The sequence below is a fragment of the Orbicella franksi genome, chromosome 1, assembly GCF_964199315.1.
Source record: "Orbicella franksi chromosome 1, jaOrbFran1.1, whole genome shotgun sequence".
In the NCBI taxonomy this organism is placed as follows: domain Eukaryota; kingdom Metazoa; phylum Cnidaria; class Anthozoa; order Scleractinia; family Merulinidae; genus Orbicella; species Orbicella franksi.
This window is the reverse complement of record NC_138145.1, coordinates 12724194-12748242: the sequence shown is the minus strand read 5'-3', so window position 1 is coordinate 12748242 and position 24049 is coordinate 12724194. Positions and strand designations below refer to the sequence as shown.

The window sequence follows — 24049 nt, the reverse complement described above, 5'->3', positions numbered from 1 at the left end:
CAAACTATATTTATCCATTGATTTCGGGTAAAATTTAACAAATACACTTCACTGCATTCTACAAAACAGTCGTTTACTCAACATCCATTTATTTACATTTTTTACAGTCTTGAAGGTTCAAACCAAATAAATACCTGTACAAGAAATATGACCTCAAAAAGCTAAAGTAAGACAAATGTGATTTTTCTTTTCGTTTTCACTGCTAGTCTTTCCTTTTCCTTTTTGCAATGTAAACCATACAAGTTGTCACCTCCTCTAAAATAGAAACTCAGCCTAGTAATTGAACTAAGTCATCTCAGTAAAGTTCTTTTATTTTGTTGATGGATCGTTGCCAGCTTCTTGTCCATCTTTCCTCGTTCTGAATTTGCGCACTCGTTGCCTCTCGAATGGCCATCAGGCGAGACTCAAACTTCTCTTTATAATCCTGAAGAATGTGAAAAAAAAAAAGAAAAAAAAAAAAGAAAGGAAAAGACAAAATCAATGGCCAATTCCCTCTATGAGATGTGCCTGCAGGGAATCATGGTAGTTTTATTCAACACCTTGGACTGGATGTTTTTTTGATGAATACAACTACCATGATTCCCTGCAGGCGCGTCGCATAAAAGGGAACTGGTCATTAAGAGATAATTACCCATTTCCTTAATTTGAGCAATGATATTCAACTTATGTCTGAATTTGTGCCAGCAAAATTTATTCAGGATTGGCTTATTCACGTTAAAACGCCCGAAAACGCTGATGGAAACGACAGTATGTGACACTTTTCTCGGCACCGTTTTCAAAAGCTTCGTTTTCACCTACCACACTAGAAACGGAACGTTTTCAAAACGATGCGTTTTCAAAAGGCTCCACTTTTGAAACCGTTGTAGAAAGCCTCTGTTTTTATCAGCGTTTTTGGTCGTTTCAGTGTAGACGATAGGCGAAAACGAATCACACAGTATTGGTGTGGAAGAGGCCTTAGACGTCAAGATCATTTGTTTCTCTCAAAAACCCAATGAAACCATTATAAATGCAGTACAAAATTAACTTGGCTTTAGTAAATTTATAAAGAATTTTACCTCGTAAGCCTTGTTTCGTGATTTGATGACAGCCAGATGACCTTGTGTCGTCTTGACCGTTTTGACAGTAGGGGTTCGTGAGAAACTGTTAAAGAAACATTTTTAGTATTTCATAGTCTGTGACACTGACATTTCAAAAGAAGAAAAACAAGAAGTCTTTCGAGATTTGTTTCAATAACTATAAGCCTGGCGCAAAATCAAAAGCGAATATAGCTCAATAGGAGAACCCGGGTTTTCTTAACGAACCAATCCCACTTCCCTCCCTCTCCACCCATGCATGCTTGGTACACATGTAGGTAAAGTTCGAACCAGCTCTTGCGAAGAAGACTGAAGTGAATTTAAAAGGATATTGTGTTTCTTGTCGACAGACTCTTCCAGCACAAGTTCGTTAGTTGGTAGTCCTTCCCATGTTGTTCCACCAGATGGAAAGGGCGCTAACTTGTCTGGAACGAGAAATATAAAAAAAGTTAGAGGGAACTTTTCTCTCGGAGACAACGATAAACAGTATGATTCCGGTTTTAAAGAAAACGTCCACCTCGTTAACATATAGAAGGAATAGTCTAAACTGACGATTAGATTAAAAACGCATTAGTCTCGCAAAATAATAGCAAAGGCAAGCACTGCAGAGTTTGAATTCCCACTGTGGTTCCTCTTTTGCAAATATGTGACGTCATGTCGAACAGGCGAAAAAGTTAAAAATTCAAATAGATAATATCTGCATTCAATTATTTCACGTTGGAAAAAATTCAAAGACAATAATTTAGGGTCATTTGCTGACCTACTCTAGCAAGAACATAGCCACATTTTCCACCAAGCACGTGGTGGATCTAGTAGCTGTTTTGCCGAGTTTTTGTCGCGAGAGATCCATAAAAGAACAGACCACAGACTTTTAGTTGACGATTGTTCTACTTCTAGGTCTCTGCACAATTAAGATTCCTTACCTTTGCCGTCTTCGTCTCCTGACATTTTTTCTCTTAAGAGCCTCTTGGTGCTCTTTGGTTTGGGTTCAACCTCTATAAAACAAAACCAGTACCGTGATACATCTTATGGTTAGTCTTAGAACTTCTTAAACATGAACATGTTTCGCGACGTTAAAATATCATATGAAATATTTGAAAGCTTTGTCGTGTGACTCGCTGAATGAACTGGGTTTGCCACGAGCGGGCTAACTTCCAAGATAAAACTCTTTGTACCCGAAGGGAATCGTAGATTTAGAACAGCGCACAAAGACTGCCTACCAACCCAGCTAAACAAAAATGGTTGATCGCTATATAGCATTTTAACTGGACGTTCCAAATGTACAAAAAGTGGTGGGTTACTTCCGAGGTAGTTTTTGTTACGGATCGACCCGGACAACCTCGTTCCCATCGACCCAGAATGAGTAATGTTGGACGCGCGGAGAAAAGTGACCTGGAGGACCACTAAATACGAATCTGTGTACAACATATGGCTAAACAACTTACTTCCCACTTCAACGTCATCCAGAGAGAGAACTGCATCAAACTGAAGTAACATGGTCTCACATGTCTGCGCGAGTTTCTCGATAAAGACGCCTGCAAACTGGGCTTCGAGTTTCTGAGAAGCAGAATAAAAGTTACATTAATATTTATTGTGTTAAATATTACACGAGTGCGTGCGTTCATTTTTTCCTGTTTCCCCTTTTTTTCCTCTTGCATAAAAAAGAATTCGTTTCTAAAAGAAGCGAAATTTTATTGTTTGGGAACACCAAAATGGCCGCCGTGACGTCATGTGAAAACGCTCTACGCATGACATATATCCTGTGATGTACGTCGCGTGCCGTATTTGAAGTTCGCTCAAGAAGAACCGTTCAGAAAAGCACTGCATAAGGAGAAGTTTCAATCTAGCTGTAACATTTCCATTCGTTAAAATGTTGAGTAGCAAAGTAAATACTGTTTCCTACTCAATAACGTGGAATTCAGACTGAATTTTGCCAACTCGCCCCTCTACGGCCCGATTTATTTGGCAGGATTATGATGACCCACCGCCAGAGCTTCAGCATGCTGTTTAGCTCCATCCAGTGCTTCCTGTCGTCTTCTCTCTTCACTGCTGCACAGTGTGTCCATTTCTGTTCTGTTGTGAGGATGGCCCAAAGATGGCCGCAGCTGAGACTGGTGAAGACTCTGCATAATACATAGCAACAAACTAATTTGCCTTTGTCATTATCGAGATTTTTTCGCCTGAAGTGCGCTCAAACCAAAGACCTAAGTTGATACAAGCGAGCGTACAATGTTCAAAAACGCTGAAAGTCCATTCTTACTGTCCTTATCCTTCGTTAACCAGGATCAGGAAGTAAAGTTTAAATTACGACAACATCAAGAACCCCGTGTAACTTCGTATATTCAACACAGTAAGGAATGTGGTAGATCCTCTTGGCCAATCGCTTACGTGAATGTTTCCTTCCTTTTTACAGGAAAGTCATTAGAATTCTTTCCGACGGAGGTCGAATTAAATATCTCCGTAATTAGTATTTTAATATCTATGACACCCCCTATAACGTCGTTGAATATCGCGGCCCAAACTTTTCTCTTATTCCTTTCGCTGCCTGGAGTTTTCTCATTGCTTACGCCGGGCGAAAAGATGTGAGGAGCACGCGAAAGAACGCCACATTTATACTTCATGGGAAGCTCTCGTCGGCCGTAAAGTTTCTCGCGATGCACGGTAAGAAATTTCACTTGTTTATACTTTACCTTTCTTCGCTCTAGTTCTTGAACCATGACTTTATAGTCATTCTCCAGCGTTTCTCTTTGTTTTTCTAAATCGCTCAGCTGATCAGCGACTATGATCTCTACTACCAGAGGTGGAAGATGAACTAAAATCACCGAAAACTTCTGCATCTGCGAGCGAAGTTCTATAAACAACACCAATATCAACGGTTTAATCGTTTACATCTGCTAAGCGAAGTTAGTTACAAGGTATAAAAAGCGCGTCTTCAAAACAGTGGCAAAGAAAGACCACAGTCTGCATGTTGTTATTCTGGTGAAAACTGCCCCGTTAATTTTTACATCATGATGTTCAAGTTTAAATGCGTACATATTCCGTACGTACTGTCTTCCTTCACTCAGGTTGTGAAAAGCTCACTCTTTCACTAACGGGAACGATAATCTCTTCCTGCCACTAATATTCTTACCAAACAGGCAAAATAAATAGTATATTCGCATGAGAAGACAGAAGTCCACACTCTCTCACCTTGAATGCATGAATTGTGATACTCTTCGGACTGGGTCTTATATGACGTCAACCGCTGAACCAAAGCTTCTGCACAGAAGTCAAAATTCTCATGGATAGCCTGAGGCCGAGTCGGAGTCCGCTGACCTTTCTGGCGATAGTACATCTGGTAATCAAACGAATCAGTGATAAACGAGTATCACTATGGGAGGGGGAGCGAAAATGTTTAATGTAACCAAAGGCGTTAGAATGCAACAATACCTCAGAAGTAGCCAATAAGCCCTCTAAGCCTTCCCTCAGTATATTTCTAATTCGAGCCATAAAGTGTCTGCAATAAAGAAATCAAAACTTAAGGTCAAAACGTTGGGTCAAAGTGACACCAAAGCTATACACAAAGTGTACATCATGGAGATATTTCAGTCTATGACAATGTTAACTACTTTCAGATCTCTACCTTCACCAAGTTATTAATTTAACGATAAATAGAGGCCTCATGTGCCACTTGACACGAGGAGGATTGGTGAAGGTTACGCGAAATAGGTAATGTAAGCTTGGCTCAAATATACATTAGTAAAATGCAAGAGACGAACGAGGATGAAAAAATAAGGCTAACACGTGCGCGCACGTGACACAACCTACAAGTAGTGAAAACACAAGACAAGAAACTTACTTTCCATCCTCCATCTTTTCACCGAACACCAGGTACTTCTTGTCATATCTGGGTCCAAGAGGATCTCGTCTGGATGCACTTAACTTACGACTTCTAAGGACATGTGAAAAAAGAAAAATACAAACTACAGATTAATTGCATGGAGTAAACAATTTCCGAAGAATTTGATCTCTCCGAAATTCCCACATTTGCTTGACGTCATGAAAAACCTCTGTACGAAACGGCTGGTTCGGTCAATTGGAAAACAGTAAAAAAAAAAAAATGCAAAATGTAATTGACTAATATTCTCACCCAGCGCTCTTTTGTCTTCCAGCCTGCTTGTCCAAATCAGACAGCGTGTGGCTCAGCTTGAAAGGAAAGACAACGATTTAACCTTCTATTTCAAACACCGATCATTTTTCAGTCCTCTTCATTGCGTCAATTCACAAACGTAACTGAGCGGTTTTCAATGGAGTGTCGTTGCACCAAGACCAAAGTAATCGATCTAGCCAATCACAAAGAAAATAGACAATACAATGGGCCAATCAAAACTCGAAGTAATTACAACTAGCTGACGCGAAGCGCGGGAAAACGTGTGCGAATGAGTCGCGACTTGGCGCGAGTTTTTTAAGCCAATCGCGTAGCGTAGTAAGTGCAAAATCAATTACTTTTCGACACTCAAATGAAAACCGCTCTAACAATCCCGTTCTAAGTCTATGGTGTACAAGTGAAATAAACTACAGTGACGTGAAGGGATTATGGGGAATTTATTTATTACTCGTGAAACAATAGTGAAGCCCTAAACACCTCCCATCTTTACCTCGCCTGGGACTGTCTTTGGTCTTCCATCACTCTCGGCGGCCTTGGCTGCCCTCGAAAGAGACGCTGGAAATGGACATTGCCGTAAATAAGATTAAATCAAATCACTGAAATCACGAATGCAGCTTGAACACACCATCATCTGGCAAATACAGAGTAAACCTGTCACTTACGAGTACTCTTGGGTTTCAAGCCTTCTCCACTTTGCGGTTCAGTAGAATCTGTTGTCTCGTTGCTTCCTATTAAAACCTTCTGGGACAACTTTCTTTTGCTTTTCTTGGATCTGCGACAGGAAAAAGCACAAGCACATAAAGTAAAGACACCAGGCAAGAAATCATGAGCATATTTCACGTAAATCACGGCAGATAAAGAGTGAAAGTTAATTTGTTGAAACATTGAAGTGGTATCTGCAGTTGTTTTAAAGAAAGTTGACAGGAAAAATCTCATTTCTCTCTACAACAGCTAAACTCTGTTGACATCACCAGGAACATACAATAGCATCGTCTTTTGATTACAAAGCCTGATGGCAAATGGAGAACTCAGAAGTAATTCTACTCCCAAGACTTATTTGGCTCAAGTTGATTCGCCTAAACTAACTCTCGTGGCCCGCGTACGAAGCATTTTACATTTTGTTAAACACATGCGATTTAGTATGAAGATTACGGGAAGAATTAAATACACACCATTGAGAGTTGATTAGTCCTCCTCTAGTAATAGAGGAGTGCCTCACAAACACGTGGGTAATGACAAGAAAGAAGCAAAGAAATTAAACGTAACAGATGCATGAACGCAGACACACATTTGACGACGTCTCTCAAAAAAACAAATATCCACAGGAAAGATCACTGCTCAAAAACTACCATCCCTAACAAGAAAATGCAAAGCATAGAGAAAAAGACAAAGAAGTTCTGAAAGAATTAACAGCAAGCATACTTTGGAGAAGCCTTTCCTTCAGACTGCGTCGGTGAAGAAGGACTCTCTACAAAGCGACGAAAATTTTCTGGCGAAGGAAAGTTGTACACGCGACGCCAAGACAAGATCGTGTCTCTGACAACCGGAGTATGAACCAAGGGATTCAGTCCATCCTCACTGGAGTCTGAGAGGAGATCTTCAAGTTCTTCTTCCACGATTGTACTGAGATGGACAGAAGGAAGTCAAAGAATTGAAAGACAAGAATAAAAGAGGATGCTCAAACAAGAAGTATCACATTGCAAAAATAGCACAAAGATAGAGGGGGAAAAAAGAAAGATGATTATGCTACGAAGTACAAATACAAAGGTGTACAGGTGGTTACGCCGGGATAATGGTATACAAGAACCCACGCTTCCTGCGTCTTCTGACATGAAACAGAGAAGAATATCTAGACAGGAAAGGGCGTGGAGACAAAACGTAATACCACGGGTCACTAGATACATGTAAGAGCTTCGCCAAATAATCGGAAGTTTTCTACTAATTTGTCGGGTCAGGCGGCGGGACTTGTCAGGTTTTTTACCTCGGCCCGCTCATTATCTGGAGCATTGGTCACATGAAGACTAGCCAGAAAGAAGGAACACACATAGGTGAATGGAAATCATTTACATTCACTCTGTGCTTAAACAGATAACGAAAATAACTCAAAGACGATTCACTCTTGGCCAAGGTATGGGTTCTACAACTTGTAGCTGTTCAGAGGAAGACAAACCCACATTCAAACATCTGAAACCATAGTTGAGGTAAGTAGCAGAAAGAAGATAGTCGATTGGGTAAAGTAAGAATGCTTTCAACTTGGCAGCAGATTTGAAAGGAGAGGAAGAAAGCTTCAAGAAAAAGAGGATGACTAAACACAATTTTAAAAGTCTTTACATTGTCACATATTAACAAGAGTACATGATCCGCCTTCATGCAGAATCTTCTGAATAGTCAGGAACCAAAACTACAAATAGAGAATCCTTTGTTTCTCAACCGGCAAATCTGGAAACTCTTCAAGCAACAGAGATCCTCAGTTGCTTAATATCTAGTCCAAACAAACAAACAGGCCGCATTTCATATGAGAATTAACAGGTATAAGATCCTTTTCAAAGAGATTGAATGGTCCCAACTAACTTGAGTGCTCCCTTGGAGCCTTTTTCTTCTTTTCTCTCTTCTTCCTTTTTCTCCTCTTTTCTCTTGAATCCAGCCTGCAAGGCAGCCAGACTGGGCGTGGCTGGGTTGAGGAGACAATTTAGGTACATGGACCTCTCATGGAATGTTTGAAGGATTGGAATGAGGCTGCTTTGCACTTCACGAGCTGTTACTTGCTGATGAAGATGAAAGAAAAAAAAGTTCACTTTGCCGCATACTGCAGCTAATTTTGTTTGCATAGAACAACTGTCCATCATAATAAATAACGACTTAATGGCAATGCAATCATCAACATTACTGAAGGAGGAAGTTTTCACTTTTTACAACAGTTTTAAACGCAAATAAAACAAGTATAATTCAGAGCTGATCGTTCTAAGTTACATCTATTTTATTTGCGTTTGAAATTGTTGTAGGAAGTCCTCACTAACTTCGACCCTCGGACTGATTTCACTGACTCATTTGACTAAGAATGTATCTCACCTCTTTGTCAAGATTGGGTTTTTCTACCGCATCAATATGGCGCTCAAACGTGGACAGATAGATAGCGAGCTTTTTGGCCTGAGAATTACTGAATGCAACCTAATAAAAGGCAAAAATGAACATCTTTTATGAAACACATCTCAGACAAAGCAGAAGATTGTCCGATTTAGTAACTGATATGAGAGTCCCCATAAAAATCATCCGTTCTATTTTTGTGAATTACTTACTTCGCTTTTGACCTTGACTTGAGTGTTTGTCAGCCATCTAGTCACTTTTTCCATAAATGTCAAGTCAAACAAATGATTTTTAAACCTACAGAGCAACGTAAAAACAAAATTGAATTCCTTGCTTACAAGGTAAAGTCTTAGTTATAGGGTTCGCAACAGGACAGGTTTCTATATTTTGGCTCGACGTTTTTTGTAGCCTGCTTGAAGACGTACACTTTTTCCTTTTACACGGAAAAAGAAATTCTAGACGTCTGCACCCAAGCTAGAGATTTAGTGGCTTGGTGCAAGGTATTGAGTTAACAGTGGTGGTCTTAATGCGCTCACATAAAACTACCCTAATTAGTTGAGGGGAGAGTAAGATTTTACACCATGAGATATGGAACGTATATATAAGATTGGAGAGGGCGAGCAAGACGTTGAAGTGCACTTGGCAAAAAAACAAAAAATTCATCTTGTAAGTTAACTATTTATACAGCACAACCCACCTATCTTCTAACTTGCCAGCATAGTCGGTAGCTGCTTCTAGTCTCTTGGATTCCATTCCCTCCAGTTCAGCCATGAAGGATCCCTCTGAAGAGTCGATCTTACTCGCCATGCGTTCCTAATATTTGAGAATCACAGTTGCAGTGAAGATTTCCCGACTTGTACTACTTTGAATGTTAAGAGGAGAGCTAAACGGGACAAACAGAGAACGGATAAGAAGCACTCACCAGTTTCTTTCTGTACTCATCGACTTCATCCGTTGAAAAATTGCCACCGTCGGAAAATACCCTAGAGAGTGTAGAAAACAAAGCTTGAGGAAAGTTGTAAGTCTACGGTAGGGACAACCGCAGAGAACCGTATTATACACTGGCATAATCTTGCGTGTGGATCCAAGAAAACATTTGAATACAAAGGGAAGAAGCAAAAAGGAACTGATATGGGCAGATTGCGTTGCATTTATTACTGTAATTCAACTGTTTCAAGCCCAAGAGCTGATTGAGCCTGCATAGCCGGCAACAACAAAATGAAGCAAAAACGTGGTCCACGTCGTGTTTGATGGGATACACTCCTATGGGACCTAAAAACTTCCACAAATTCCAGTTTTACTGAGAATAACTTTGCTTACGCTTCAAAGATTTCAAAAACCAAATTCGATGTCTTAAACACTGAGCCTAAAAAGACACTCAGCTACATGTATCAAGGTTGACAAGCCAACATCATTAAACGGCACTCAATACGGAGCTAAGGTAAGGTAAGGTAAGGTAACTTTATTTTGAGTCATAAACGTGAGGGAGTGGTTGCCCAATCTCCCGAGCCAGGGGCTCTTGATAAAAACGCACGAATATTTACAATATCATTACTACTTTATAGCCACCCCTACTTCAAAGAGTTTCAAAATTACAACCCCTTCACCCATATCCCAGCTCCTAGTCTTGACAGCCACGCAATTCTTACTTGAATGTTTTTCTGAATCTTGCGTTTGAGTTCCGCACAGTGCTCAGCATGTCATCCAGATCGTGACGAAACTTTCTGAGGGAAGTTCTGATTACATCCATGTACTATGGACACAAACCAAACAGAGCAATCCACAGATTAACTAGGATTTAGATGGGAATCTGGATTACTGGCAGAAAGATTGACGACGAGAAACTGATAATTTGAAGAAGATACGAGAACGCAGCCTGCAACTGATCTCTCGTGCAACCTAGTGCTCAGGGTCTCTCTAAGGAAGAAGAGAGACCCTGGGTACGGGGTTGTCTCGCGTGCTCTGAAATATTCACATCCAATCCTTTCTAACCAAAAATCATATACGGTTACTATTTTTGTCTGCAGAACCTTGACCGAAGCAACTGAGTAATATTTGTTTTTAAAAATGCACATTGAATGTTAAGTGAGGAATACTGATTTAACACACTGTAGCCAATTAACGGGCGCAGCAGACTCTATAGAGATACAGTATGTCAACTAAACTGAAATTTTCCAATGGAGCTGCTTGGAGCGCGGTGACCATCAGAATGTAGATTTAAATGCAATGAAAAAGTTCTCACTTGCTCAACACGTCCTGCAACTTGATCTTGGATCACCAAGAGTCTGAAAGGAAAAATTCACAAAGGGACCCTTACTTCTGTCAACAACAAAGACCACCAGTTCGACTGGGATACTGCTCAGTAACACAACGAATCCTGGCGTAACAATCTTCGCAGTGCTCTTGCTCTTTCTTAGCGATTGGGCAATAAGTATCGGAAATTCCAACGGCGATTTGCCCAAAACGCGCTAATCTACTACATTGATCCTGACAGATTAATCCGGCCAAGGAATGGCTTAAGAGTGAACATCAGTATAAAAACATAGTTACGTACTCGTGAGTTTTTGTCGCTGAAGTGAATGTCGCCTCAAGCTCTTGAACGGATTGTTTGAAAATGTCCGTCTGAAATACAAAATGGAAACAGTCAGTCAGGAGGTTAGCCGGTGATATGTTTTTATGAGACCACTAATGTTGAATACTTGAAGTTTAGTTTCTCCATGGCACCTTCGTTTAGGTTCGTTAGTTTTTCGTTTAAGTGTTACAAGTTACTTTAACTGAAAAAGACTGCAATTCCACGTTAAACTTGTGGTGTGCGGTCTTTCTTTTCTCCAACTAATGCATCTGGTTCTGTAGTTAGCTTATTTAATTCGTTAGGAGATCTTCTAGGACACTTCCACGACCAACATATCCATCGATTGACATTTTCAAATAACAAGGCAGTTCTTGACTGACCTCCTTATCATGTTCTTCTACCATCTGTTGGAACCTCGCCTTGAACTCATTTAGAGACGTAGTAACACCCTTGCAGTGCCGTTCAACTCGCTCTCGATGCATCACCAATTCCGCTGCAGGACCATGAAAAAATAGGACATTAGATTTCTGGGAAATCGGACGCTAAAATCTCTTATAGGGTTACGGGTTCTTAAAATTTCAAAAGATTACAACCATGCATGTATAGTCTTGCCACAAGTCGACCTTTGCTTAATCCTTCGCTTATACATCTTCCTCGAGCGAAGCGACGGCGAAACCAAAAAGCCAGGGAAGATTTGTTGAAAGGACTTTTAAAAGGTCTAAATCATGACAGCTAACAGTGTACCTACCTGCTCTCACATTATGCACGTCCTGCTCCGCTCTGGCAGCTCTTGGCTCGTGGAGATGAAGCCGCAAGTCTAACTCACTGTTTAACTCCTCAACCTACAAAAAAGGGAATAACAATCTCAATTATGCAACCCACCGACGAATCCAAGCCAAAGAATTAGAAATGCGATAATCAACAAATCGTCCAAGCGCCTGTTGTCAAAAGAATACGGATTCAGTAAATTCCCCTACCACGTCCTGCCCCCTGACCACGGAAGAGGGCGGCGGATTCATCTATAACTATGACAGGTTGCTTGTTATAACATTTGGGGGGAAAAATTTGTCAATTGGTACCGCTTAGTCTGTTAAAAAATATAATGTAAATATACTTAATTCTCAAACGAGCGTCCAGGTTCGGTTCAGAATTTTCGCCCTACCTTTTAGGTTGGTGAGCTCAGTAAAAGATGTTGTAAAACTTTGCGTTAATCGACTAATTCCAATTTGAAATTTTTTTCATTTACCTGTAACATAGTCACCATCACAATATCAAATTGTCAATGTAAGTTAATTAGTTGTTTCATCCCCACAAAGTAAGAGTTGAGCCATCCCCACAAAGTAAGAGTCTGGTACCTCTGAGGGGGTTCTTTACGGAATTTGCGACTAGCATCTTGTCATTTCTATATAAGGGAATTCCCCTGGGACCTTAACATTGCTGATTAGCAAGCTTGCGAAAAGTTCTAGGAACACTTACAATATATTTCACACCATATTGAACACTGGCAAAGAGCCTACGCACAAGCCTTAAACGTTGTGAAAAAAAATGCCGAAAAACAATTACGTGTGTACATCCACGTGCAAATGTACAATACTGCAGATCTAAATGTTTACCTTAGCTGCTACTACGCTGTTTGCTCTGTCCATGGCCTGTATCTTCCATTCTTCAAGATGTTCTAAAAATTCCATTCGTATGCTACAGATATAATAAAGCCACAAGCCAGTTAGATCAGTTTGCGTGCTGCACTTTATAAAAACTTAAAATGTCTTTTTTTTTTTACATAAGTATACATTGACTCTTCTACATGTAAACAGAAGGAAATGTTTGAAAAAAATGTATTCAACCACCATCTTGAATGCCAACATTGACTCCTAAAAAGATAGTCTTGCATCCAGTTCTAGTGCTAGCATTTGGCAACTGGGCGCGCAAATGTTCATTGTCAGTGAATATATGAAAGATCATATACTTGAAATGCGGATATCTTTCTCCGCAGTTCAAGTATATGATCTTTCAAATATACACTTGGATCTTCACCATCTACGGGTATATTACGAACTCACAAAGTGACCAGCCCCCAGTTGGCTTGTTAGCTCAGTTCGTAGAGCACTGCACCGGTATCGCAGCTGCTTAAGTTGTGTATGTAACTGCGATGATCAGTCATTTCTTCAATGTTCATTGTATTTCGCATTCTACGTCGGTGTCTCGAGACCAGACCTTTACTGTCGTACCTGTTTAATTGACAAGAAGGGCTTGCCCAGGACTAATGGTAAGCTTACTTACTGTTTTCTGAGGTCCAAGAAAAGTTCTTCCCTGATGACGATGGCTTCAATATAAGACGGCAAAGCATCTTCCTCTTCTTCATCTTCTTCTAAAAAAGAAATAAAAGAAATGTTCTTTTCATTTTAGAAATAACAGTGAAGGTGGAGATGACAGCGTAGAGTGCATGACATGTTATGTTGAGTGTGTGACCGCAAGTTAATGTACCGCAGTGTATGCTGGGATTTCGTCGGGGATGAGCCATGTCCTCGGAGATTGTTATGTAAAAGTACGGAGCTTGTGCTTGAGAATAAAACGTTTCTAGTTTAATGGAAGCTTGTAACAACAGGAAACGCTATCAAGACAATTTAACAGTGAGAAATCCACATGTATCAACATGCCGATAACATTTCACGGACAGTTGATAGGTGAAAAGTTGGGAAAGCCAACAAGAATCAAATCCGAAACTGAAGCGAGTGACGACTATACAGTAAGAAATTTGCACATGGTGTACTGTACCTTGTGTATCCGTTAGAAAGGTAAGACAAGTCCTCATACTCTTAACACTCTCTGGACTCTCAGGCAGACCGTGTTCCCCAGGCTCCACCAGGATGTAAAACGTCGTGCCGTTCGAGGTTGTCAGCACATCGTCAATGGACTGGGCCGCGGGTGACTTCTACACAAGCCATGCAAATGAGAAGCACACAATAGTCCATATTCGTATTCTCGGTATTGGACTGGAACTAGCTTGCAACTGAGGCTAATGTGGGAAGTCGTTTTAAATGCAAATGACTCTAATCGCTTTTTTAAATTATTAATGATATTCCCCCGCACAAGCCTCTATTTCAAGCTAGTTCCACTCCAATACCGAGAAAACGAATATGGCCTATTAATCAAACTTGAAGTGTTTTTTTTCTCCGTTAGTTTTGAGCGTTTAGTTTTCAATTCTTTATTCCACCAGGCGATTTATTTCAGTCTACTTTCTCTCGCTTGCCTTCCGAAGGTTAGCTAACTTCATGGTTTTTTGAGAGATAAAATCAGGAATAAGCTCTTGCAAAATTGAGCCAATTTACCAGCATTAGTTAATAAGCAAACGGTTGATGCAGATAAGAAAACCACTGAAAGTTCTTACTTCTTTTTTCTTTGTCTTGCTCTGCTCTTGTTTTCCCATCTTATCTTTTTTCTTCATTCTGGACTCAGTTGAAGGCTAAAACAAAACTAGGAGTTAGTAAAAACAAATAAAAGTCCAACAGAAAAGGAAATTATAGAAATGAAGTTTGTGAATTTCAAATTACAGATCGAATGAAATTACCCCTAAGTTGTAGAATTCATATACGATCGGCAAAAATTGGCACATTTGGAAGGTACTGCCGTAATATTTTTCAATATCTTGAGCTCCAGCTGCCCAGAAGTTTAGTTAGCCAAGCGAGGGAATTTCTGATTGCATTCGGAAGTTGGTGCAGTATACTATGTTTTTCTCTCTTATTTTTCTGTTTGCTTTTGCTATGATCGAGTTAGTAACATGACATCGACAAGCTTCGGAGCATTCATGAATGGTCGTAAAATTTTGTAATTTGCCGACAAGAATCGGAAACTCGTCGGGTATTTTACGAGTATTGTAAACTTGCACCTTTATATTCGTTATAAAATTTAACACCAATCTTCAGTTCCTATAGCCTCCTCCGTTTTCTGGGATGTCACGCAACGCTCCCTCCTTCTTTGGGGGAATCGTTGCGTGACATCCTCATAAAACGACTGCGGAGGAGACTACAGTTCCTACGGAATCTGCTAATTTACTGACCACTGTTTGTCTCCGATCCACTTGGAAATACTTGCACACTTCTCCATCGTATTTCTTAAGTTCTTCATTGACTAAGTCGGGATAAGAACCGGACGTCTGCATTTGAAGGCTGTGAAAATCGTTGTACCTAAGAAAAAACAAAACGCAAAGTGAATTATCAAACAGAAATAGTACACTTGCGCTGTTTAAGGCAAAACATAGCAACTAAAGATGACAGGCGTGGGGTAACTGTGTAAAACATAGCCGCAGTATCTCTTTCTGTTTGTACTTACAGTTGTTTGATCTCATCCAGAGCAGTTAACGCCTTTTCCAGGCTGTCTGTTAACGCCTAAGTCAAGAGCAAGGCAAAGAACTTATTATGAGAACTGCAAAAAGAAAAGAGCCACATGTATTTACAATCGAATTTGTATTTTCACTTATACCTGTTCACTTGAATCCTGCCTCATCTTGTCCATAATGATATCCAGATTTGCTTCTTTCACCTATACAAGTGACAGAAGTAAAACAAAGTGTAAAAATACTGAATGTATATTCTTAATGTATATAAATGGATGTACTCAGTCAACATAGACGATATCACAGTAAATCCATTCGTAAACGCTCTTACGGTTGCGTTCAGCAACGATATACCGACATCGTTTTGGACTGTGTACACACCTGATTTGCACCGTCGTGGTCTCGTCGATTTTTCTCCAGTTGCTCCTGAAAAACGTAAAAGTTTCCAGATTACTAAAAGGAGTAAATTCTCTTGATTACTATTGATAATTATTAAACGTAGGCGCTTATTGGCTATGAGTAATTTCGAAAACAGTATACGTATACAAAAAACCGACATCAACTCTGGGTTTCGTTTGAGTGACTAACTTTAGCGCAGATGTGGAATAATAACGAAAGAATCCTTAAGGGATTTGAGTGGTTTAACTGTGCTTGCCTCGGGTTATCTTTGGAAACAACCCCTAAGCGCATACAGTATCTAAAATAGCTCTGAATCTTTTTCGACCGGCGGTATGGAACTTAAATTCAGTTGTCAAATTGAAACCATGACACAGAGGCATAGAAATATACCTGCAACTTTCTTTCTTGTCGAGCCAAGCCGATCTCGTGTAGGTCCCATAAATGTGCCGCTCCTTGTACGAACTTGAACAGCGATTTGATCATCATCTCGTGAAAACTACTCATGTTCTCCAAAGAGCGCTGAAAATTGAAACGAAGTTAAGTAAGACCTTAGTCGTCAAGATAGTTTTCAACTAGCCGGCTTTATCTAACTTGTAATTAGCTTTATCTGACTTGTAACTAATGTTGACCGGCATCTTTACCTCCATTTTGTCAATCTCGTGTTCGAATTTTGTTTGCTTCTCGCCGATGAGTGGTAGGAATGACTCATTCATCACCTGTTGGAAAGATGAATGACACAAAATTATGTGAAGGAACGAGAATGAATACTCAGACAATGACACTATATTTCAGAGCTGAAAGAACACGTCATGCAGCATCTTACAATAACTGTTCTATACGTTTAGGGCAGATTAGCTCTTAATAAGTTGAAATTTTTCGAGGCTATGTCTTGTTCTTGAAACTAAGAGACAAATGGAAGAAAAGATGATAATAGTAAAACGCTGAAACAGATAGACAAAAATAAATTGAAACACTAAAAAACACTCGATCACCTCCTCGGTTCTGACTGCATCAAGAATGCCTCCTGACCGGAACTGCTCCTGGAAAACAAGACACAGAACAAACTAAAAAAAACTTTTTTGGTATAAGGTTGTGCCCCTCGTTGTCACTTTCACTGCTGCAACCGTTGCTGTCTCCAATTACATGTAGTCTAAACGTTCGTCTTTTTATGAAGCTGTAGATCAAGACGACATGCATGCCCTGGTTGTGATAATTTTTCTAATCTGGTCATTTCACATGTACAGTAGGTGCTTTACGATGTATCGCTACTGTACAGTCTTATAAGAGGAAATTTATGTCGGTTAAACTTCAACTATTCGCTGATTTCATCGATTGTTGTGCACCTTAGATCAGAACATAAAAGTTTTCCTAGGAGATAAGGGTTACTAATCTCACTTACGGCCCTCATTTTCGCATGTCACAACACGTTGAAGACACAACGCTTAGTGACCACTGGTATTCTGCCTCTTAACCAATCAACTACAATTTCCCGGCTTTCAATAAGCTATCACAACTGTTGTACATAATGAACTAAGGAACAAACCTTGACACTGTTAACTTCCTCCATACACTGGTCGATAACACGGTCATACTCAGCCTGTAAAATGTCTTTGTACCTAGCATGGACCTCCTCTGAAAGCACAAAATAGAAGTACAGTAACTTTAAACAGTAATCACGTACAATTGGCAAGTTAATCTGACGAATGTATATCTAGATCTTAAATCATACTCCCAGCGGTGTAAATTCCTCTCAGTTTTTTCGAAGTAAAGTATCGGTTGTTCTCGAAAGTTAACTGGGAAGACTGAATTTCTAAGCCAGTAGTCTAATCCCCTCCGATCGCGCTTCTAGTTTTCTCCCCTCCCTCCCCTTTGAACGTAATTGCCACGAAGAATTACTAAGCCAGTGAACAGACCTTACTACAGAACATCAGCCGGAGTTAATATAGAGCAAACTTATTTCAAACACTGGAGGAGTTTCCGATTGTTGTTCTCAAAACAGTGCGACAAAGATACGCCAAGTTAGCAGGTTTTTGAGAAGATTTGCAAATCTTGAGTGAAAAAAAAACCTCATTTGACAATTGGAAATCAAGTTCACACAATAAATAGAATCAAGTACATGGTCTACTCTATAAGGAAACAAGATGCTAATGTCATTCCACTCCTGTTCCTCACAGACAAAACTGTTGCAGTTCTCACCAAAGACACAGCACTGACTAATTCAGGACAGGTGAACTCACCAAGTTGATGACATGTGTCTAACAAAGCAGTGTTCCATTGATAAACAGCAGATTTAGTGGAGTTAGGAGGCCTCATGTTCCTATAAAGACAGAGGATATAGACTATATGACCAACATGTCATTAAAAATGCTTAAAAACAACAGTTACACAAAAAGAAACATATCCATACAGTTAGAAGGGTGATGGCTAACTCAACCTGGAGAATCTTTCAATTTTCAAATTTACTGCAAATTAAATAATGTGAGGGTGTGTTTATGCAGTTGAATGCAAAAATCACTGAATCAAAATTGTGGAATTCTATTTGAATTACTTCTAGAGACAAACTACTTAAGATTAAGAAAGGCTATTCAAAACGAGTGACAGCTCTGAAGAAAACAAACAGGACAAAAAAACCAACTAATTCAGGGCTCATGAGATACATGTAAATGTAAACTCACGTTGCAGCTTCAACAAACCTTAGCGATTCTAAGAGATCCAATCTTTTCTTATTTAAAGTACGTTGTTCTGCAGTGAATAATTCCATCTTCCTTCTTAATTCTGGTGGGTCTTTGATTGATAAACTCTTCATGAACTCGCTACAATAAATACAAGAAATGCTAGTTTTATGAATAGACATACAAGTACTGTAGGTACATGTATTGAAAACATGACTCACGCATTGAGATTCCTAGCCAAGAATTGTTAATAAATAAACTGAGATCAATGTACATGTATGGTTGTTAACACTTCAAAATAGCTTAAAGTAGCCACCAGATGCCTAATAATTGATCAATTCTTAAGAGACTTCTATCTTAGCTTCCATGTCATGATTGCTTATACTCACTTCTGTGTTTTGCTTTGGCCTCAAGCAAAGATAAAAGTGTGAGTTCTGGTTAACATTATGTTAATACTAACAATAATACAGCTAACTCACTTGAACTTCTCCACTGCCACTTGGCATTTCAGTTGTCTCCAGTCCTCTACTCGTCTTTGCCATGTTATGTAACACTGCCTCTCACGTTCAACATCAGCTTGAAATATATAATCATGAGAAGTTTTGTATTAGTATTTTAGATTGTTAAGTAAAGAGAATGGGCCTTTAATTATTTAGTTGCTATGCATAAGGCTTGTATCTACAGTAAATTAATGGTTAAAATTAAAACCATGAGTTTCAGCAGTTCTCAATATGTATACCATTATTCTAGCTGGTCCCTTCTGTCAAAATGACTGGTAAACTCCAAAATTTTAACAAGAATCAATAAAAATTGTTCTCAGTATATGGCAATTAATAACAATACTTACCACTCAGTAGGTTAGACGTGAGGTCCGCATATGCTCTCCTGTTTATTAGAATGGTGGAGTTGACTCGCTGAGCTTCCTTCTCTAACAATCTATGCACATCAGGGGGCATCAGGTGTGCTACTCTCTCAAGAACTTGGTTATAACCTTTCAGAGTCTCACGAATCTGACACAGTAAAAGAATAAATTGACATGAAAATGTCTAAAATTGCCAAAAGAAAAAGACACATCTCTTAATTTTGAGTAGAAAATGGATATTTTGAGCTCCTTATATCCTGAGATGTGAAGCAATTTTTTGGTATGAGTCAATCTAAGAGAAGTTCTCCTAGATTGACTCATACCATCACTCATACATGTGGTATGCATGTTACACCCCAGCAACCTATCATGAAGTGTACATCAAACATTTGGGATGAAAAGACAGATAAAGCCACAATAAAAGTACAGTTAATTTATCACCTATTTTGAGATTAAAGGCATGCAATAAATGCAAAGGAAAGCTCTACAGTATTGCATGATTTTGTTGTAGTCTTTGTACAAATTACAGCCCGGCCTTATGATTCTAAACAAGTCCTCCGTGATACACACCAAGTTTCCTCTGTCATATTCCACCTGCTCTAGAGTAGCATCCAACTCTCTGATCAATATTTGTCGATGAACAGAATGCACTGAAATACATTCCCATAGTTCCTCTAAATCAGCTAAGTTGTGAAGCAGCAGGTCCTACAACAGACAAGAGAAATTTGACACTTTTAGGCACAATTATTTTCTGTTAAATGTCTGAGGGGTGGATCCAAGATTTTTCTTAGGAGGGTGCACCACTAAGGAATGGCATAACTGACTGGTAAGGTAAACAGATTTTAAAAGCAAATACGAAGAAGAAGGCTTCATCTCGGAGAGGGGGGGTGTACACCTCCTGCACCCTCCCCCTCGATCCACCACTACATATGCATACTTTCAAAAATTTGAAACTTACACAACTTTGTATACTTAACAGTTCACAAAAGCAATTTTGTATGAAGTTCAGAATTGATCTACAATATGTACCACTGTACAGATTGAAAATTGTGCTGCACACTTTTATTTTGGACTGAATGAAGTTTGGCAGTCACAAGCAGTATTAACAGATACTGTTTCTAATGTTCATTGAGAGGACATGGTGACTACATTCATTTGTATTTAAAATGCAACTAAAGCTACACTGTGTCACTTACATCATCACCTTCTATTGTTTGCAGCAGCTGCTCAATTTCTGCAATGAAAAACAACATTGATTTATAATGTAAAAGATATCTTTATGCAAAGATGGTAAAAATTTCTACAAATGATATTTAACAACAACGTTCTTTTCCCCAATAATATGATAATTTGATTTACCTGTATCATTTTCAACTAAGCGTTCTTTTAAATTTTCACAAGATTCCAGTATACGTGGCTCCAACTCCTACAAGGTTTAAAGAATACCAGCCAACAGTCATATTTTTAAAAAAAACCCTGTCCTAAGACTATCAAACTTACTTTGACTTGAGCTTAAAGTACAATACATTACAGCCAGGACTCATACAGTTAAAAATTATGGTGTAAGTTATATTTATTTGTAACACTTGAATGTTTTAATATGCAGTTTTTACATGTATATATATGCACAAACTTACAGCATTGATGACTCCAAATTCCTGATACATATCTTCTAAATATGATTCATGTCTTGAATTTGAGGAAAACGAGTATTATCAAATTAATGTCAAGTAAAAAGGAAGATGTTCATTGATAAAACGACATTAAATGTCACTTTTTACTAAGTCAATGTAATCACAGTAAAGTTTGTCACACCGTTCCTTCCTGCTTGCTTCTAGTCTTTCAATGATGTTTGTCTTCTTTTGAGCAGTTTCTTTAAAATATAAAGCAAGTATGATAAAATTACACAAAGAAATAATTTATTGCTTTGGTCATACTAAATTGCTCAAGAGTGCTGGAAATGTGAAATAGTGCTCCAAATTTGAAAAAGTGCCAAAAAAGTGCCCAGCACAATTGAGACAGGCCCAGCAAAGTTGCTAGCCTAACATCTAATCTCATCATTCCAATAAGTATTTGTTTGAAAATTAAACTGAAAATTAAACTGGTTTGAAAATTTCAACCAAGTTTAAAAAAATATGAACCAGTTTGAAAAATTTAAATTGGTTTAAAAAAAATTAAAACGAAAATAAATTTAAACCATAACATATACATGTATAATTATATCATAAATTATACACAAAATAAACTTAAAAAAAATAATGAAAAATGTTTACATATACATGTACATGACTGTAAGTACTGTTATTAATTATATGGCTAGCTCCATGAGCAGGCAAGATGAACTGAATCCTGCACTGTAATTGGCTACCCAAGCAGGCATTTTGATGATGCTATATATCTTGCCCACTAGGGATTAACCACTGTGTCCCACAGGGAAATAGTGTTCTTTTTCCATTATACAATACATCCTTTATTGACCAAGCTTATTTGGTCAAGATAGCTGGATATTGCCCCCATTAATTTTTTGCATGTTTATGGCCCTGACAACTGCGTCTCAGACCATAAACATGAAAAAAAGGAACTTGGCTAATATCCAGCCATCTTGACTTCACGCTTGGTCAATAACCCAAATATACATGTAGAACTCACTTGGTGTATCTGGAAGTCCTCTTACTTCTATAGCTTCAAAAAAACTATCTGGTTTAGATGTATTTTGCATGGCATCAAGAGCTGCATACCTAGAATTGAAGAGGAACACATAATTTGTCAAACAACATAATTTGTCAAACAACATAATTTGTGATCTGGGTTAAGTTAATTCATTATTTTAGTAAGACATGTATTTTGAATCTTATCACTGAATTTGTTACACCTTGACTTACTTAAAATGCACTGGATTCTCTATGCTACTCTCATTTGGTCGTCCCTGCATCCACCTCTTTTGCCGGCTTGTCAGAATACCATGACCAGTCACAGCTCTTGATTCTCTGACCAGTGGTAAAAGTGGTGCAGACCTGGGTTTGGATGGCTGCCTTTCCTTTTCAAGTGCATCTACCAGGTTTACCTAGATTGCAGCAAAAATCAAGAAGAAAATTGCAATCTCTGCTTGGTTCATTGCCCTTTGCTTTCATTGGCTAACCAAATGGTATAACATAACAGTGCACAGTAACATAACCATCTTCATTTGCATTCTTTCCAGTTACGGGCTGTTCTATTTTATTATGTAAAGCAGTCAAGGCCAAGCTAGTTCATCCCACTCTTGTGGACAGACATCAATAACAACACATTCATATTAAAAAATTCACTTAAGGTCATTCCCCAGTATTGTATTGCGCATCCCTACTGTGCATAATTTCACACATGATTAGTGCACATGCATTAAAAAATGGCGGCTTTTTCTTTATGACTGAACCTTGCCATAGAGGTAAATCGTCATTTTCTCACAAATGAGTATGGTGACCTATCATTTTTTTCTGTTTTTTTTTTTTTTAAATCGAGTAATAAATTTCTCTGTATAAAATAAATATGGACCAATTCTCAGTGTAGAATAAAAAACAATCATCAGAAACGTGAATTTAGCAAGCAATCGTGACTACAATCATGGTGCTGTTATAAGTATTTATTGAGTATAAACAAGGTGCTGTTGCTCCTAAACGAACATGGGGACCCCCCATTTTTATTTCAAAATTCCTATAAGTTAAGTTAAGTTAAGTTCCTATAATATAAACAATCAATAGGCAAAGTTTGACAAAAATCTAAGTGCAGGTTCTATTTCAGTGGAATGACTTCAATTGTGATGTAGTAGTCTACAGTATATTGATCAGGCTAGGCAAATAGAAAAAAGTGCTGAAAAATGTACAAACCTCAGCAATCCAATGACTTATAATTAGTGAAATGTTAACGAAGTACCAAATTTGCGACAAATGCTCTTTTGACGCTTTGGTCAGTACTCGATGTTTATCCACATTGTGCCAGGGTGCATTTTGTGCAGGGATACCCATGGATCTTCAATGTTGAATTTATCGCTTTTTTGACAACAATCCTTCAAAACATTTGCATCACATGGACTACACTTTGGTCAACATATCAATGTGGTAAAATTAATGTTCACCACTTCCTGACAGTTTTGGTTCAAGTTAACAGAGCTTAGGGATTACATGGTATGTACATCCTGCAGTGACCTTTTACTTCTCTAAAAGAAATTACACATAGTAGCCTGATTTTGTTTTTCTTCATACACATGTTGATGTAATTAATATAATCTTAGATTCCTCAGTGAATGGTTGACTATTGTGATATCATAAATGTGGACAACAATGAATGAGAATTTATTAAACAAAATTTCAACACGCCAGGATTTATCCACCTGATATTAAAAAATAGTTCACTTCCTCAACAATGTGTTATAACAAACATGCTTGCTAATACTCTTCTAATCAACAAAATGTGCAAGTACCAATGACAATTACAGCTGAAAGGCGCTTGCAAACCACCTTTTCAAACGAAATGCAGTACAGTTTTAGGCATAGGCCGCGATTACAGATCAAGACCTACTTAAGGATGTAAACAAATAATTTATAAACTTACGAGACAAACAGTAACCCAGCTTTCAATTTTAATAATTAAACCCATCACTGCACACGGTTAACCTGGCTGTTTGTTGTGGAGCTAAAAACGAATCAAAACTAACCTCTGCGTCAAACACTTGGCGATATACCTCATCCTCTGGTATCAGTCGGCGAGCTTTTAGTTCAGTCTGGGCCATAATAAGTCTGGTTGCTTGTTCTCGTGTTGAGTTATCGAGGACAATTTCTGTCTTTCACAGAATCCGCCATTTTAGTCAAGCGTTTGTTTGTTAGCAACATAAATAAGTTTGGTCCCAGTCTACATTCGGCCATTGTTCAAAA

At 38.6% G+C, this 24049-nt stretch overlaps 1 protein-coding gene across 2 annotated transcripts; it reads right to left on the bottom strand.

Annotated features, from left to right (window-relative positions):
* Positions 1–52: 52 nt before the first annotated feature.
* LOC145491112 (coiled-coil domain-containing protein 180-like) lies at positions 53–24019 on the bottom strand. 2 transcript variants are annotated; one of them, XM_081470259.1, is made up of 47 exons: positions 23833–24019; positions 22025–22206; positions 21792–21880; positions 20958–21015; positions 20780–20831; positions 20502–20568; positions 20339–20376; positions 19713–19847; positions 19128–19290; positions 18760–18856; positions 18302–18421; positions 17846–17925; positions 17152–17240; positions 16601–16648; positions 16250–16324; positions 15999–16127; positions 15591–15635; positions 15356–15415; positions 15206–15261; positions 14934–15060; positions 14265–14339; positions 13652–13808; positions 13157–13244; positions 12490–12571; positions 11625–11718; positions 11257–11369; positions 10859–10926; positions 10547–10589; positions 9954–10057; positions 9227–9287; positions 9002–9117; positions 8517–8601; positions 8290–8388; positions 7792–7985; positions 5883–5992; positions 5711–5775; positions 5203–5258; positions 4912–5004; positions 4503–4569; positions 4263–4407; positions 3764–3924; positions 3059–3196; positions 2519–2630; positions 1997–2068; positions 1406–1498; positions 1056–1132; positions 53–424 (listed from the first exon to the last, which is right to left on the bottom strand). In XM_081470259.1, the coding sequence occupies exons 1-47, from the start codon at positions 23905–23907 to the stop codon at positions 296–298; spliced, it is 4482 nt and encodes a 1493-aa protein (XP_081326385.1). In that variant the 5' UTR covers positions 23908–24019; the 3' UTR covers positions 53–295. The 2 variants fall into 2 exon arrangements, with proteins under 2 accessions (XP_081326385.1, XP_081326391.1); XM_081470265.1 differs by having other exon boundaries at positions 4912–5001.
* Between the last annotated feature and the right edge of the window lie 30 nt (positions 24020–24049).

Bases quoted from the DNA above. Each gene is read 5' to 3' on its own strand.
- LOC145491112 (XM_081470259.1), bottom strand. From the start codon at position 23,907: ATGGCCCAGACTGAACTAAAAGCTCGCCGACTGATACCAGAGGATGAG. The intron at 5,005-5,202 runs GTGAGAATATTA...ACATGTCCTTAG, and splicing joins GGAAGACAAAAGAGCGCTGG to AAGTCGTAAGTTAAGTGCAT. The intron at 4,408-4,502 runs GTATTGTTGCAT...TTTGATTACCAG, and splicing joins GCTTATTGGCTACTTCTGAG to ATGTACTATCGCCAGAAAGG.